This window comes from Meriones unguiculatus, chromosome 4 (genome assembly GCF_030254825.1).
Source record: "Meriones unguiculatus strain TT.TT164.6M chromosome 4, Bangor_MerUng_6.1, whole genome shotgun sequence".
NCBI classification, from domain to species: domain Eukaryota; kingdom Metazoa; phylum Chordata; class Mammalia; order Rodentia; family Muridae; genus Meriones; species Meriones unguiculatus.
The window spans coordinates 73,929,391-73,945,482 of NC_083352.1; the positions used below are offsets into that span (position 1 = coordinate 73,929,391).

Sequence of the window (16,092 nt, forward strand, 5' to 3'; positions counted from 1 at the left end):
GGATAGAGTGCAGAAGAGTACCACCCAGCTAATGAGAGTAAATTGCCCTAGATCAGAGTCTGCCTGAGACTTGCCCAAGCAAAGCTGAAAGCAATCCTTGCGAGATAAAGCAGATCAGAGGAGACCTGACCACCTGCCAGAACAAGCCCAACACCTTTAACAAAACCCAGCACCCATAGCCCGGAAGCAGCAGTGCCCTGCATTCAGCCTCAAGAAATGCATAAAAGCAAGAGACTATGACCTAGACAGGGGACCATTAGGAACAAAAGCAGAAGTTACACTGAGAATGGCAGTCTTTTGAAACCTCAAAGCCCACCCCCAGTGACACACCTCCTCCAACAGGCAACACCTCCTAATCCTTGCTGAACAGTTTTACTGAGTAAAACTAAGCATATGGAAACCATTTTCATTCAAACCACACCCACCAAAAAGAGGCGCACTAGATGATTCAGACTCTATCTGTATATCAGAAAGAATGAGATCACACTAAATCCCCATGATTGCAGTCATTCTGTAAGTTACTGTGTTAAGTGGAAGAAGCAGGATTGGAATACTACTCAGCAAGCTTTTTAATTCCCTGCACACACACACTAGTAGCTAGTATGAGCAAGTGTCCTGGGAAGAAGATGGTAGGAGCTGTTGAGTGGTTCTCTGACTCTCTGATAAGCTTGAGTTGGAAGGTGCATCCTTTGTACGTGTGCACGTTTACCTAATTAAAATATCCTTTGCTGGAGAGGGCTGGACAGCTGGCTCAGTGCTTAAGAGCACTGGCTGCTCTTGTAAAGGACCAGGGTTTGGTTCTCAGAACCCACATGGTGGCTCACAAATGTATACAGAACTTCAGTTCCAGGGGATCCAGTACCCTTCACCGGCCTCTAAGCACCGAGCACATGTGCACACACTTACATGCAAGCAAAATATTATACACCTAAGAAAATAAATCTAAAAAATAGTCTGGTCTTATAAATGAGTCAAGAGCCTGGAAAACTCCACAAAGTTACGGATTGACTTACCTGATGGAGAGCGAGTGTTTTTCATAATTGGCTGCAGTAGTAATTGATGTACTGGCACTGCAGTCCAGACACTGTCCTCCAGGACGTTTTTTAGATGGCAGCTGGTAGGTTCCCACAGCCCTTCAAGGAAGGACTTCACAGGTTGGAAACTAGATGTAAAATGCAGCTGAGAGCGCTCAGCTAAGGCAGAGGTTTTTAAGAAATTGAGTGTAGCAAGGTGGCGCGTGCACTTCCTTCCTGTACACAGAGGCAGAGGCCAGCCAGGACTGCACGGTAAGGCGTTCTTTTAAAAAGTTCAGTTTTTAAAAGCTTCTGTTACTGTAATAAAATGCCAGTAATTGCAGCAGTTAGGGGGTGGAGGCAGGAGGATCAATTTGCTTAAAGTCCATCTCAGAGATGTAGTTTGGATGACATGAGACCCTGTCTCAAGGAGATAATTGATAGCTGTTGCTATCAGTGAGCCTTTAGAGGTATCATGTAGCATGCTCAGTCTTCCACCAAAATCATCTGTGAAAGTTTCACATGGCGAGAGCGCTTAGACAGACAGCCATTGTATTACTCCAGGTATTTTATATTAAGATTGTAATTTCCTTGAATCTAACAGATTCAGCATTTTGAAAGTGCCAACTGCCAAGATTCATGTTTTCTTTTGAAAATAAGTATTTCCATGATTCTATACATACATATTTGTAGAGCGAGAGAGCGAGCAGATCTTTGGGTGTCTTAGTATAAAATCAATTTGTCAGGGCAAATTTCTGGAAATTTGCCTAATGAGGCCAACGAAGTGGGAAGTCCCTAAGTGGAACTATTGGACAATGAAGTTTGTGTTTTGAATGAAGTCACTTGTAAGATGCTTTATTCTACCTATGATTCATATTCACTCTTTAAATAAACTTTGCTTCCTGGGGTGAGTACTTCATATATTTGTCAGTGTACATATTAAGAGAAGTTATCTGTTAAAGGATCATAGTAGACAGATTCACATATGCCCTTTAAAGCACTTTCTGTTGACTGATTAAATATTTTTCTGTTACAGCTACCACTCTCTACCCTGAGTCTGTTTGTTAAGTTTAACATATGCAGCAATGAGAAAATATTGCTTTAGTTTTGCCAAAACACTTGGTATTTCAAGAAATACTATTGAAATCTTCCTTTTTCACATGTTCTTCTTTGCTCATGTCTAGAACCATGAAGTGTTTGAAGGCAGATGCACTGCCATCTTTATAAAGGGGTCTGCTGAGAAGCGCTTCCCCACCCCACACCAGATTATAGTGGCTTCCTTGCCCTTCAGGGGCGCTCTCAGGACCTAATCCTTCCCCATTGTCTGTCAGGAGCTGCCACACAGCCAGTGTGGGGAGATGTTCCTAAAAAGAGGTAGAACTCTGCATGTTGCATGAATTAAGTAGGCTTCCCCTATGGCAGCTGTTGCGTAGTGTGGGCCTGGTAATGGGAACGTGTTTGTATGTATAGTGTGTTCAAATCTCAGCTTTCCTATGAGGAAAACTATGCTCTGTCTCAGTTTCTCCAGAAGCAAGACAAAACAAGAGGTTGTGCATTAGAAATAAGTCAGCCTCCAGACTTGCACATGACTGTGCTGGTTGACACCCACTGCCAGTTGACAGGGCATAGACTGTAGATTCATGTGGGAGACAGACCTGTAGGCATGTTACCGGTTTTCACTGTGGACCTTGACAGGAATAGTGAGCAGTAGCCAAATCACAGTCTGAATCCTGTCCTGCCGTGACATTTCCGCCATCAAACGCATCAGTCCATTTTTCAATTCAGTCTCCCTCGGGTTCTCAGGACATAGGATGTGGCCGGACTCATTGTCATAGTATATCCGGAATGGCCCCCATTCCAGATCGTGATAGAATCCTTGTTCCCCTCTGAAACCTCATGAGCCGGGCCTCTCATGTCCACGTTTCCCTCAGGATTCCGATCTTCCAAACTCCCGTCACAATAGCCCATTAAGCTATGCTCACAGCTTCAGAGGGCTTTTCCTAGCTCAAAGTTCCAAACAACATGCCTCCTGGAGACCATGTGGTCATGCTTATCAGAACAGTAGTCCCACTTCTCAGTGCCAATCTTCTGTATCAGTTACTGTCCTGTGGCTGTGACAGGTAAAGTGGGTCTCACGACCTCTGTGAAGTAACCTAGGTCATCCTTCCCAGGCAGGCCCAGAGGCTGGTCACCTAGGTGATCCTAAATCCTGTCAAGCTGCTAATGTTAGCCATCACAGTGAGACTATGACTTACTCTGCACTTTGTGCTTACTAACATGGATACAGAGCAACTATAGATGGTGTCCCCAGGGGCAGATTCTCAGACAGCACAGGAAGTAGCATTTCTGCTGTAGCCTTTGCTGTCCCTGTCTTCTGAACCATCAGAATACAGTTTTCTCTTGTGACTGCCACCACCGGCCAGATCCAGCTTCCTTGTAGTTAAGAGTGACCCCAAATTACAGACAGGTGCTTCTTCAGCATTCTTAGCCTCTGGCCTTGCTAGCTGGCTGATTGGCTGTGTTGTCCAGTCCCGTGCATGGGGGACTCCCCCCAAGGCTTATAAAATAGCTCGATAAACTGGTGTGGATGGGAACAAGAGTGGCCAAGTGCCAAGTTCAAAACCTTTGCTGCCATCACATAGTCTTATCATCTCGATTTACTAGGAAATACTATCGCTTTTGATTAAACACACTCTGTGCCTCTCTTATCACAGCCAGGGCTTAGGCACTTGTCTGAAATCTATATGGTTCCTTGGAAAATGGAGTATCTTAAGCTGGGTGCACATGAACCATGAATTGAGAATTCCTTTAGAAATAGTACTCATACATATTCTATACATAAATTGACAAGGATGGCAGAAACCTCATCTTCCCTGTAGCAATTTGAACCAAACTGATTGAGGATTTATTGCCTAATTATACTTGTCATCCTGACATAAAAGTCATTAGTTCTAGAAAAACGTGTTTGTCATACCAGGATTATCTCCAATTACTACAGTCAATATCGAGCATGTACTTAAAGCCAGAGAGAACAGTCATCTCCATCACGTGGTGGACTACACGGAGCTGATGGCACGTGGTGGTGCTGACCCTGTGCCATAAGCACAGCATGACATGCAAGAAAGGAAAGGCGCCAGGCTGCACGGCACTCCTTGTGCTTCACAGCTGCTGTCTCTGACTCCCTTTGTGGGTGAATCAAGGTCACTGAAGAATCAGAAAGGGATGCCATTTAAACTGATGAATATCTGGACGAGGATTAGAGCCAGATTCAGTGTGGCGCTTCCTTAGCATTAATTCCACTGACCAAGTTGACCTTAGTAGTGCCCACAAGTGGCCATGTCCTCTATTTCTTAAAGTGCATGTAAAGTTGGAGCCAGAAGAATAAACCTAGTACTTGTTCTGAGAGAGCTTCAGACACCTCTGAATTTTCAGTGGGCATTGCAGGGAGACAGTGCTGTTTCTCATGCGTGGGATGTTACTGGCTGATGGAGCTGCTATTCTGTGTCAGTGTGTACTTAAGACCCTGGGACCCGTGTGCTCTGCCTAGCATCACAGAGTAAACAGTGCTTGATGGTTCATCCTCCAACAGTTGCTTCAGGCCTCCTCACAGTCAAGCAGCCTCATACAGTTACCTGTTAGTGGGCACAATTCTCCAGCACACCTATGGGTCAAAAGTTGATTTAGACCAAAAAAATGGTGCAGTTCCTCTGCCTCATTCAGACTCACCCCCAAGCATTTCATCATGGTTTCCTATAACACCAGTGAAGTTGTTTCCACAGATGTTCACTTTGTCACGGGATGCTTATGTTTAATAGTGGGCCTACGGGGAGAGGCCACTGCAGGCCGTTTCTTCCTTTTATCAGATCCTTCTGCAGCAGTCACCTTGTATACTTCCGTAAACTGTACAGCGGACTGAAATATTAAATTACGAGTTAGAATTAATATTTAGAGTGACATAAAATAATACTGCCAGAAACATATAGGTGCCTTGGTGGGGCATCTGTAGTTGGCCCCTCAGGTCTTATAAAGACTGCAGGGGTAGAATTGTTCAGAAGGCCTTTGAGAACAGAAGTATAGGTTGAACTTCTTAGAAGCAACAAAGATAAGGGGATCATGGTTTCTAGAGTAGAGTGTGAGGCCATAGCTCACAGTGACTTATCAGATATCTGTGGGGCAGATGCTGGTCTCACCTCGGGGCAGAGCACAAAGAATATCTCTTGGCTTGAGCTTCTCCAGCCTCAAGATCCTCCCTTCCAGCTTCTTGTGGTGTCTGCAGGCTGTTGCAGAGGAGAACAGCACACTTGGATACCCGAGGCAGCACTCTCAGAGCAGGACGGAGAATGCTGTAGTCAGAGGGGAGAGGGCCCTTCAGCATGTAGCCTCAGCAAGTGTCTTGGTTTCCCTTCCAGGAGGCAGAGACAGCCCCGGTTGCATTTACCCAGAGAGGACACTGGGCAGAGTGAACTCACAGAAACACTGTACTCTTGAGTCAGTCATACTGCCGCGCGCCCTGCAGTTCTGTAATAAGTGGCATCCAAGACACCTAGGAAAAGACATTGTTAAAGTTTTGAGTCATTTGGTTCCAAGAGATGTGCAGTAATAGACAAATTGGTTTTGTTTTAAAGAAAGTGAATTCCCCTTCCTTGCATTTGAAAATCATATACCCACTGTTCACACACATACCAATGCTATATTCTCATGACTGTCGTTAATGCGGCATGGGCATACCTAGATTTGAGAGGAGGAGGAGCTGGAGCTTTGGTAGGTTTTGAGTCTGGAGACCTGAAGAACTCCCTGACATCAGGTTCTTAGTTGAAAGTTCAACCAGCATGTACCCTGACTGTCCTCACCCTTAACTGCAAAGGCTGGGCAAGCTGAGTCTGCCACAGGGCCACACGCAGGAAAATAGGTAAGCTAAAGAAAGCAGTGCCTGGCTCAAAAATAGGCCCACATGGGTCCCTGGGTCTGGAGAGTTAGGCTTCACTTCTTCAGTTGGATGGACTAGGAGCTGTTATTCCATGTGGACACAATTGTCTGATTGCATATTTTAATCCAGTTCACACTTTCAGTAAAGTGTCTTTTGTGGACACAAGCAGTTGCGTTGAGAGTAACACTGTTGTTTCCTATCAGTACTTTCGTTAAGAACAAACGAGGGCAGGGGAGGGAAGGCCAAGGCCGGGAAATCCCAGTGTCCTCTTGTGTCTATGGCAGATTCTTCGATTTGCTCATTTCTTCATCCTTGAATGCCTGTGGTGTCCTTGAAGCTGGGAATGAGAGTGACCAGCCCTGCTCTGAGGCCCTAGCAGTGCCCTGAGAGCCAGCTTAGCACTGGCTGTTTTCTTGGAACTTATGCAGACTCTCTTTCCTTATTTCCCCATCTTCCCCAAAATCCAGAGCCTCCAATCATAGGCCTCAGCTATGACTATCCTAATCACAAAGATGCAGAAAACTTGTTTTCTTAACATAGTACCATTCAGCTTCCCTAATCCTGTCTGTGACTGTTTGACAACATAAAGAACCCACAGCTGCTTAGAATGATAACATTTTGTTAAATGGAGGGTATTGACAGTGTCCTAGATGCATTCAAATCTACAAAATTCCACTCCTCACTTGTCTGTTGTAGGACGGGGGCATGCCTCCTCTGCCACAGCAGCTTCTGTGTGAGGCAGTCCATCCCTGTAAGTACCTGTGCTAGTTTTACTGTCAGCTATATGGAAACTAAAGTCACCTGGGAAGAGGAACCCTTAGTTGAAGAATTGCCTCTATCAGATTGGCAAGTGGGAGGGTCCAACTTAGTGTGAGTGACATCAGATGGGCCACGGCTGTTTGAAAAGGCTAGCCAAGCATAAGCCAGAAAATCATCACTCCTACATGCTTCCCACCTCTACGTACCTACCTTGAACCTGCCTGAATCCCCTCAGAAATGAACTGTGACCTGGAAGTATAAGCTGAAATAAACCATTTTCTCCCAAATTGCCTTTGGTCATGGTATTTACAACAACAAAAAGACAAACGAGGACAATAAAAACTAAGCTGGGGGTTTGCGTTTCTTATATAGGATTATGGTTTGGACACAAGAATATTTTATAAATTGGACTTGTTGCCTGGCGTCTGCACAGTGGCTGCTTCTGTCACGTGCCCAGGTGGTGTGGAGGTGTGTCCAAGGCACCCGCACGGGGCTGAGACAGGCCCCAGCATCAGCATCGGCGGTCTTCCAGATGTCAGTTTCTGGCACATTGGGAGGATGTTAACTCTAGGAAGCACAAGTAAAGTTTATAATAACTTTAAGGTACAGTGTGTTGAGAGTGAGGAACTTGCCTCCTAAGTTTCTATCACAGACATGTACAGGTGGAATTTGAAAGGAAGACACAGGAGATGCTGACCTCTGACCTTGTACGAGTACACCTACACACCTGCATGTTTATGGGGAGGGGGGAAGCGGGTCTTTCTCTAGCAATATGGCTAAATTAAGTCTTCCAAACGAGTAAAGCAACTTTGATTTAACTTAAATAGAATATTGTTCACATTGAGATAGAGTTTATCTGACTTGGACCAGTGAAGAGCTGGAAGACTGTACTTGGGGGCGTTAGGTAAGAACTGTTTTTGAGATTTCTGGTCATATTAAAGGACTCTGTTGCCTTTAATAACTGCGTTATCTTACAGTATTCTGAAATAAAAGATCAGTCTCGAGTCCCTCGTTAGATCTGTCCACTGTGTGTGAGGGTCGCCAGGCTCACCGTGACTTGGATTCTCCGCTGCTTATTGGCCTGAGCAGTCACTAGTCCATAAGGCTGCCCTGAGCCTTTGTGGTAACATGCTGTGTGTGTTCAGCTACTTCAGAAGGTGTTTGTGCTCTTCAGACAGTGCCTGCCTTCAGTAAATGTTTATGGAAGCTTATTAAAGTTTTATTTATTATACTTAATAAAAAAGTAGAAATGGAGATAAGTTAAAGTACTAGAGAAAATGTAATTGAAACAATTTGGAGTATCATTTAAATCAATTTCCTTATTAATTTAGAAATATTAAAAAGCATTTGACAACAACTTAAGATGTGTTCAGACATCGTTATGGGAAAATATGAGCAATAACTTGTTTTACTATTCCTAGATTATTTTTAAAGAGTATTGGCTTATTCTTTAAAAAAAAAAAAAAGAAAAACTACAGTAAGTTGTCCTCATTTTAGAGTTAGGCTCTCACACTTGCTTTGTTGCCCAGATGGACCTCAAACTCCCCATCCGCCTGCCTCCATCTTTCAAGCACTGGAATTTCAGTAATGCACCATTAGATCCTGTTGTCTTATTTTTAAGCTACAAATGTGTGAGCACAGCAGTCACTTATACACGATGTAGCTGAGATGCAGGGCCCAGTGTAGATAATGGCTGTTGTGGTGGGTTGGAACATTATGTTGTCACATAGACAGCCTTGCGGGATATTAACAGTGTTTTCAGTGACCTTTTGCTGTGTTTATAGTCGCTGTAATACAGGTGAATCAGTGGGACAAATTGTTATTAATTTACCCATGTGTGAAGGAAATTTTTAACATTTAAAAGAATCACTATAGTTAGGCTAAAATTCTATATCACTTAAGTTTGGCGGTAAAGAGAATGTATATATTTTTCTGACAATTAATTTAATCAAGTGTTGCAAATAAACTAACTGATTTTTCTTCACCTGTATAGAGTATATGATAAAGCCTCCCAAAGTTTGACCTTTTAATCCTCTGGTTTATAGGGCAGAGCATGGGGACAGGCTGTGACCACTGAGGGGAAGCTGGGCTTTCGTGATATTGAAGTAACAGAACTGTAACAGAGGTGTGTGCTAAGATGAGGCTTAAATGAGGTTTTCTCTTTTTTTCTTCTCGTGATTAGGCTATCAGCTGCAAAGGTCAGCACAGCATATCCTACACTTTGTCAAGGAGCCAGACCGTGGTGGTGGAGTATACACATGACAAAGACACAGACATGTTTCAGGTAACACTGCTTTTATAATGGAAACTGTCCCGCTTCCCTTTACTTGTATGTTTTGTCATTCAACCAGAACTTCTGCCGCAGCACCATTCAGTCATGCCCAAGGAGAAAGAGGTGAGGATAGTATAAAAATTACTCCTAAAGGGGTAAAGGGAAATTATAAGGCCATATCTTCAGATATTTTTGCTTGTTTGTGAGATTGTATTCTAATGACATTTCCCCCTTCCTTCCTCCCTCCGGGCTCTACCACATACCCATCCGTGCTCTCCTTCAAATTCATGACCTGTTTTTGTTTTTGTTTTGTTTTGTTTTTTCCCTCAATCTTGATGCAGTAAAGTAGCTATTAACACTAGACACAAAAAAATATGTAAAGGCAACCACTTTTAAAACAAACATAATAGAAAAATGTTTAAATAACGCAAGTCAAAGAGGACAATACAAGAGGCTTCCAGAAATAATTGGAGCAGTGTATAGAAAAACTGCCTTACCCTTACCCAGAAAATGTAAGCCTGAGTAATCTCATAATCAAATTTTAAGGAGGTAAAGGTTGATAGTCAGATTACTAAAGGCCTATCTAAAAAGTTCTTTTGACCTTAAGAAAGTATAGGATGCGTTTTGGATGCATACTACAGAGTCTAGAGATATACCAGACAAAAGCAAAAAGAAAGAAAGCGAGAAACATCAATTAATGAAGCTGAAAAGAAAATAATTTGAAAATGCATCCAAGATTCAGGACCTTAGAAACAACAGAAAATTGTAACGTGGACTCCTAAAAAGAAAAGCAGAGGTGCGCCTCAGAGGTGAGGCCTGTACTTGGGGCGGGGGGAAGAGAGTGTGGACAGAGTGAGCAGTGGTTTCATGTGTTAGAGTGGGAAAGTCCGTTAGGAAATGAAATGTCAGGCTTTGACTTTAACAGTGTAGCTTCTTCATGAATGTCAGAGACATGAGAGGTCAAGTGGGGGCTCAAGACAGCAAATCCAGATGCCAGAGGGTAACCCCATTCTGCATTAACCATTTCCCCAGACTTCACAAAGCAAGCAAGGGCCACACTGGGGCAGTTGTCAGGAGGAGAACCATAAATAGGCAGTAACGGTGTGTTAAAATCATCCAGTACAGGTGCGCTCGTGGCGGAGCACTTTTCAGTTATTAGTTGGAAGTGCAGCACTGAGCACCTTGTGTGGAAGTGGCCTCTGGACAGCGCTGTGGGTCAGAGCAGTGTCTCCACAGGGCAGGGTCACGGCAGCAACGGTGACATACAGTCACAGGGCCACTGGCCAAGAGACTGCCACTAATGTGTGCACAAATAATTGAGGGATATGAAACATGACTTAACTGAATGATGCTTGGTTCAGAGTTACATTTCCTAATGAAAAACTAACGGTACTTTGGTGTGGGTAGAGAAGGTAGACTAGAAAGCTACAAAGCACACGTGTTTCAGCACCTCCATCTAAGAAGAAGAGCCGGCCTACATCAGAATTGTCTTCTTTCTCTAAACTGTCCTTACAGTTTTGGAGACATATTTGTCTGTAAAGCTGTCAGATTAAGAGTGAAGATAAAGCTGGGCACAGTGGCACATACCTATAATCCCAGCAGCCTGGGAGACAGAGGCAAATAGATCTCTGTGAGTTCAAGGACAGCCTGGTCTATGAAGTGAGTCCAGGACAGCCAAGACTTCAGAGAAAAACCTTATCTGGAAAAAATTAAAAATTAAAAAAAAAATACTTTTAAAAAGTTAAGATCAAAATTCCTGTAAGGAGGTAGCTGAAGAAGAAAACTTCCTCAGAAACTAACACTATAAAATTCCAAATGATTAACTGGTCAGATTTTTTAATTAAGTAATTATTGTATAAATTGCTCAAGTTAAAAATTCCTAATCCTGAAACATCCCCACAAAAAATAAAAAATAAGTTTTTATGAATATTATTAATAACTTTTATATTTTAGGTAAGTTTCTCTAGAGCCAAAATACAATAAAGTAAAAGGAAAAGGCTAGTGACAAATTGGAGAAATACTTACAATTCATGCCACAGATAGTCAAGGTTCAAAAATGTAAGATGCTCCTAGAAATGACTGAGAAAAATACATACAGTGGAATTGACATACCACCAAAGAGTTTAACAGCTAATAATTTTAAAAGGACAACAAGTAGCTTGTTAAAATAAGTTAATGTGCTTTATTTCACCTAAAAAAAAAAAACAGGAAATGTGACTTTAGTATTTCTCTTTTCTTGCTAGATTAGAAAAAAAAAATCCAAAGACTTTTGTCAGAAATGTGGGATAGATAGATAAGTCTCATGTGCATTATAAGTTGATGCAACCTCGTGGGGCAGAGATTCAGAAATGGCTGTGAGAAATCTGAGATGTTTATACACTTTGACTGACTGAGCTCTGATCTTTCTAAGAGAAAGACACATCTGTAGGAGAACAGATGTACCCGGGAATCTCCTTATGCGTGTGCAGCATCACCTTGTATAAAGTCTTGCTCTCAAATAAGAAATATTTGCTTAAGAAATAACTTGAGTAGGGCCATGTCAGTGCAGTAGTTCACTGGAGTCCTGCGAGCCCAACAAGGAAAGGCTCCGAATACCAACTCAGAAAGAGCTCAACACAGACTGGTAGAGCAGATATCGATGGCTCTGTGTATACCGAGTCTTACTGTTATTACTAAGGTCAGTCTGATTACATATATAGTGAGTCTAGTATTGGGGTCAGTTAAGATAACTTACTACGAAGTGTCAAATAATTAAATGATGGTAGTAAATGCGGGGAATAATGCTAAGTAGCATATTGACATTAACTATGTTGTTAAATTGGTATTATTGAATGGCTTAAATAATTCTCAGGCTTAAATAATTAATTATTATTCTTAAATAATTAAAGGTCTCTAAGAGGGCAGATAAAACATTGACTAGGCAGCCAGCTTTGTGAAGGAAGGCGTAGGCAGTGGCGTGCAGACTTGGGACGTGTGAAGCTCAACAGGCCTAGATGGCCGGACACCATAGAGGAATAGCAGACATCGTGTAAATACGAGGTGTAGTTGCTCAAATGCCAGTTGAAACTCGGAAGCAAGGTGTCTGCTACTTGCACACAGTATTAACAGCAGGGCCACCTAAGAGCTCTCTTTGTCATGCCAAGGATGGGCACTTACTTCCTGTCAATACTGTTAAGGAGCGTTATAATGGTGTTTAATGCTTGGAAGAACCGTGCGTTTTCAGTTGCAAAGCCTTTTTACCACAAGTGGGCTGGAAGCGTAGCAAGCACAGTGACCCTCAACAATAACGAAGAGGGTCGTGACTGTTGGCGATTGTCACTGATACTTCCCACCCTTAAAGCAGCAGCTTGCTCTCCACGTGAAGTGGGTAATCAGCTGCTGCTGGGTGTGTGCTCCTTTAAGGGAAAATCTCGAGTGCCTTCCCGCAGCCACGCAGCATCCTTTGACAATGAGTGTGGTCTCATTTGTGCCCTTCCCTTCTCAGAGTGAATTAAAGATGTAGTTGGATTTTTCTCCGCTAGCTTCTGAGTCTTTGTTTTGTACCAGTAGTAAAAAGAGTCAAGATTTAGTAAAGTTGATAGCTCTGTGGCAGTGCCAAGTGGATTCACCTTGAAGCACCACGGAGCTTGTCACTAGTACTTGTGCCGCATCTCCACAGAGGCCATCACGGGATGGAAGCGCCATCTTTATTATAGGAGAAATTTGGGCTCTCTGGGGACCGTGGAGCATGCTTTTACAAAGTGCTGATTTGTGGGCAAGGCTGATGGCTAACTTGGTGGAATGCCCACCAAGCATGTGGACCTGAGTGTGATTCCCCAGCACCACATAAAAGGCAAATGTGCTAAGGACCCTAGCTTTGAGGGGCCAGAGATGGGCAGATCTTAGGGCTCCCTGGCCAGCCAGTCTGGCCAGCTTGGTGGGCCTCCAGAATCCGTAGGAGATCCCAGAGTAAAGTGAGAAGAATCAGCCAAAGGGGCCCAGCTGGTAGAGGCATTTTCCATCCAGCTGAATGACCCTCCAATTGTGAGGGCCCACAAGGATGGAGAGAACCAACTCAAGCAAGTTGTCCTCTGGCCTCCCCAGTGCCGTTCATGAACACCTCTCCCTCGCCACACCTCTGCCCCACGTGTACACACCCATACAAAAAGAAAAGAAATAAAAGGAAAAATATCTAAAGATAAGCAATGGTGAACATAGCTGAAAAACACACTGACTTCTGGCCTCCCACACACTCATACACACCGTGACATACATAGACAGAAAAGGGGAAAATACTGATATTTGATAGCCCCTAAATTGTGAACCTGCAAACTCCAGGTTTTTGAAGGGAAAAGCAAGTTAATAAGACAGAAATAAGATTTAGGCCTTTGTTTTCCACACAGTACCAATGCAGCCTCCTTGCATAAAGAAGCAAGACAACACAAGACTTCCTAAGTTCCCTAAGAAAACACTGTCCCTAAGGACAGTGGTGCTTTTTTCCTGAAGTAGTCTGTTTTGTTAAACGTGCCTCTGTGTGAGTCTAGGCCATCTATGTGCAGGTGCTCGCAGAGGCCAGGAGAGGGTTTAGATCTGGAACTGGAGTTACAGAACATTGTGACCTGCCTTTGTGGGTGCTGGAAAACAAATGTAAGTCCTCTGGAGAACAGCTGGTGCCGTCAGCTGCTGAGCCGTTTCTGCAGCCCTGTGGAACCTACCGCTCACGAGAGAGAAACATATCATGTTTGTTTGAACAGGGTCTCATTATGTAGACCAGGCAGGACTTGAACTCACAGAGATCCACCTGTGTCTGCCTTCTGGGTGCTTGGATTAAAGGAATGCATCACCACGCGCAGCTTTTTCTCCTTTTAACAAGCTTGTGTGTTCAAAAGTCTACCACTGGCAAACAGTGCAACAGCGTTGGCTGTCCTGATGATGGGCCCCCGCACAGAAGGCTGCGATCCTCAGCCATCGCAGTTGCTCGGCGTCAACAGCATGATGTCAGTGTTGCGTGTAATGGTGGAGTATCAGGGTGCACAGTCAGGGCCAAATCTGGATTAAGGATGGTAGAGTCTGAAGTCATACAAGCAAGCAAAGTCTTAGTAGTTGCTTCCTAGGGTTGGAATAAACGAGGAAAGAAAATAGAGAAAGTAAAACAAAATCTAAGGGAGGCAGAGGAGATGCAGGTGCCTTATAGTGCCACTGAGAAGTGACGAGGGACCAAGCACACTCTGACAGTGTGGCCACGACACTGCCTTAACTTAGTCCGTTTACTCTAGTTTTAGATGGTAGCACTTAATTGTCACCCATTTACTGAAAGAAAAACATTAGTAATTTTTTGGAAATTATCTTGTTCTGTGTGTGTGTGTGTGTGTGTGTGTGTGCGCACACGCGCGCGCGTGCGCACACACTTAAAGGGTTGGCGCACTTAAAGGGTTGGCTCACTATTAGAATCCTTCATAACCTATGTCATTTATATATAGATATATATATGATATATATTATATTATATATATTATATATAGAGAGAGTCTGCTGTGTCAGATACTCACCCAGTTACAGGGGCACAGAGCTAGGGCTGTGACCTCAGCTTGCCTGGCATACACAGTCCCCTTCTATCCCCAATACTGCATATAATACGGTAAGACCAAGGAGGGAGATAGATGGCTCAACCCATCAGCACACATTCCAGGTCGCACAGCAAGTTGCCTGAGCTCCAAGACAGGAACAGAGGCAAGCAGGAAGGAAGTTAGGGGAGATAAGCAGATGAGTAGAGTAAGGTACTGATACTTGCCAAGAAGACATTGGATCATAGTTCTTAACCTCTGGGTCTTGACCATTGGAAAACACATTTTCCAGTGATCTTAGGAACTGATAGACTACTCAGTAGCAAAATTAAGACTTATAAAGCAAAAAACAAATGTCATGAGACCACCAGAAATATACATTTTGAGCCAGATAAACAAACTAGAGTCCCTGTACACAGTGATGATAACTGGAAGAAGGGAAAATGGAAGGACTTAATGTGTGCTTGGAAGCTACAGGGATAAGGTTGTACAGCGAGACCATGGGAAGACTTAAGGACAGTTCTTGGTTTGATGTTCAGATTGAACAAATTGTATGGCAGCCATTACCATCCAGAGAGGGGCTGGAAGGTCTTAAGTTTTGTTCAGAGCATGTCACACTAGAGATGGTCACTAGGCATTGGGTGAATTGGATCTGCTAGCTTTTAGCTACCAGAAGAGTCAGAGCTCTGGGCACTTGTGAAGAAGAGTTGATGGGCTTCTCTAAGAGAGAGGCAGGGGAGGGGCTGAAAGTGTTTGCAGGGTGAATACCAGGGCAGATGAGTTCAGGCTTGCAGCCTGGGATTGGAGGTGTACTGATGCCCCCCGCTATGGGAGGGGCTGGAAGCAAGGTGGCCTGGGCTGAGAAGGGAAGTTGATGAGCTGAGTGAGGAAATGGATGTGTTTTTCTAAAGTATGTTACTGATGGGTGAGAGCTGGTGGCTGCAGGCAGACAGGAGAGCTTCCCTAAGGCAGGTGTGGGAGCGGGGTGGGGGCTGTGCCAGCTGTGCTGGCAGCAGAATGCTTCGTGGCAGTAGAAGGTTCCAAGAGTAGCCATTGAGACTTTAATAGCAGGTCAACATGGCTGAGATGATCTAAGCCAAGGGTCAGGTCACTTTTCAAATATTGTATTTTTTAAAGGTTATCATTGACAAGCTAGACTCTAACAGAAACCAGAACCAAGCTGTGCCATTAGCCACAGTTCAGGGTGTTCTTGAGTGTGTTTGATAAGTGCAAGATCCCAAATGAAGGAGTGAGTGAAGATTCAGGGGAGACATTCAAGAGCAAAGCTGTGGGATACAAAGCATCTCTGAGAGAGGGCTTCTGGATAGAAGCAGCCAGGAGTCTTCTGTGACACAGAAAGAAAGAGACAGAAAATAAATGTATATAGGGAGGGAAAGGAGAAATGAGAGAGGCCTTTGTACCACGTCAGCACTGTCTTCTTGGGCTCCACGGGCATTCAGTAAGTGTGCTTTCATTATATATAAAATTCCAAGTTCTCACTACAGCTATTCTCTGAATGCCAGTGTTCTATGAATAGCAGATGAATTCAGAAGCATCTTGGCCTGTGTACCACTCAAC

At 43.7% G+C, this 16,092-nt stretch overlaps 1 protein-coding gene across 1 annotated transcript in view; it reads left to right on the top strand.

The window, feature by feature from the left end:
* Peli2 (pellino E3 ubiquitin protein ligase family member 2) overlaps positions 1 to 16,092 on the top strand; it is a 139,724-nt gene that overhangs the window by 110,848 nt on the left and 12,784 nt on the right. Inside the window, exon 3 of the mRNA XM_060382177.1 lies at positions 8,882 to 8,983. Coding sequence (XP_060238160.1) covers positions 8,882 to 8,983 — 102 coding nt within the window. The remainder of the gene's footprint in view (positions 1 to 8,881; positions 8,984 to 16,092) is intronic.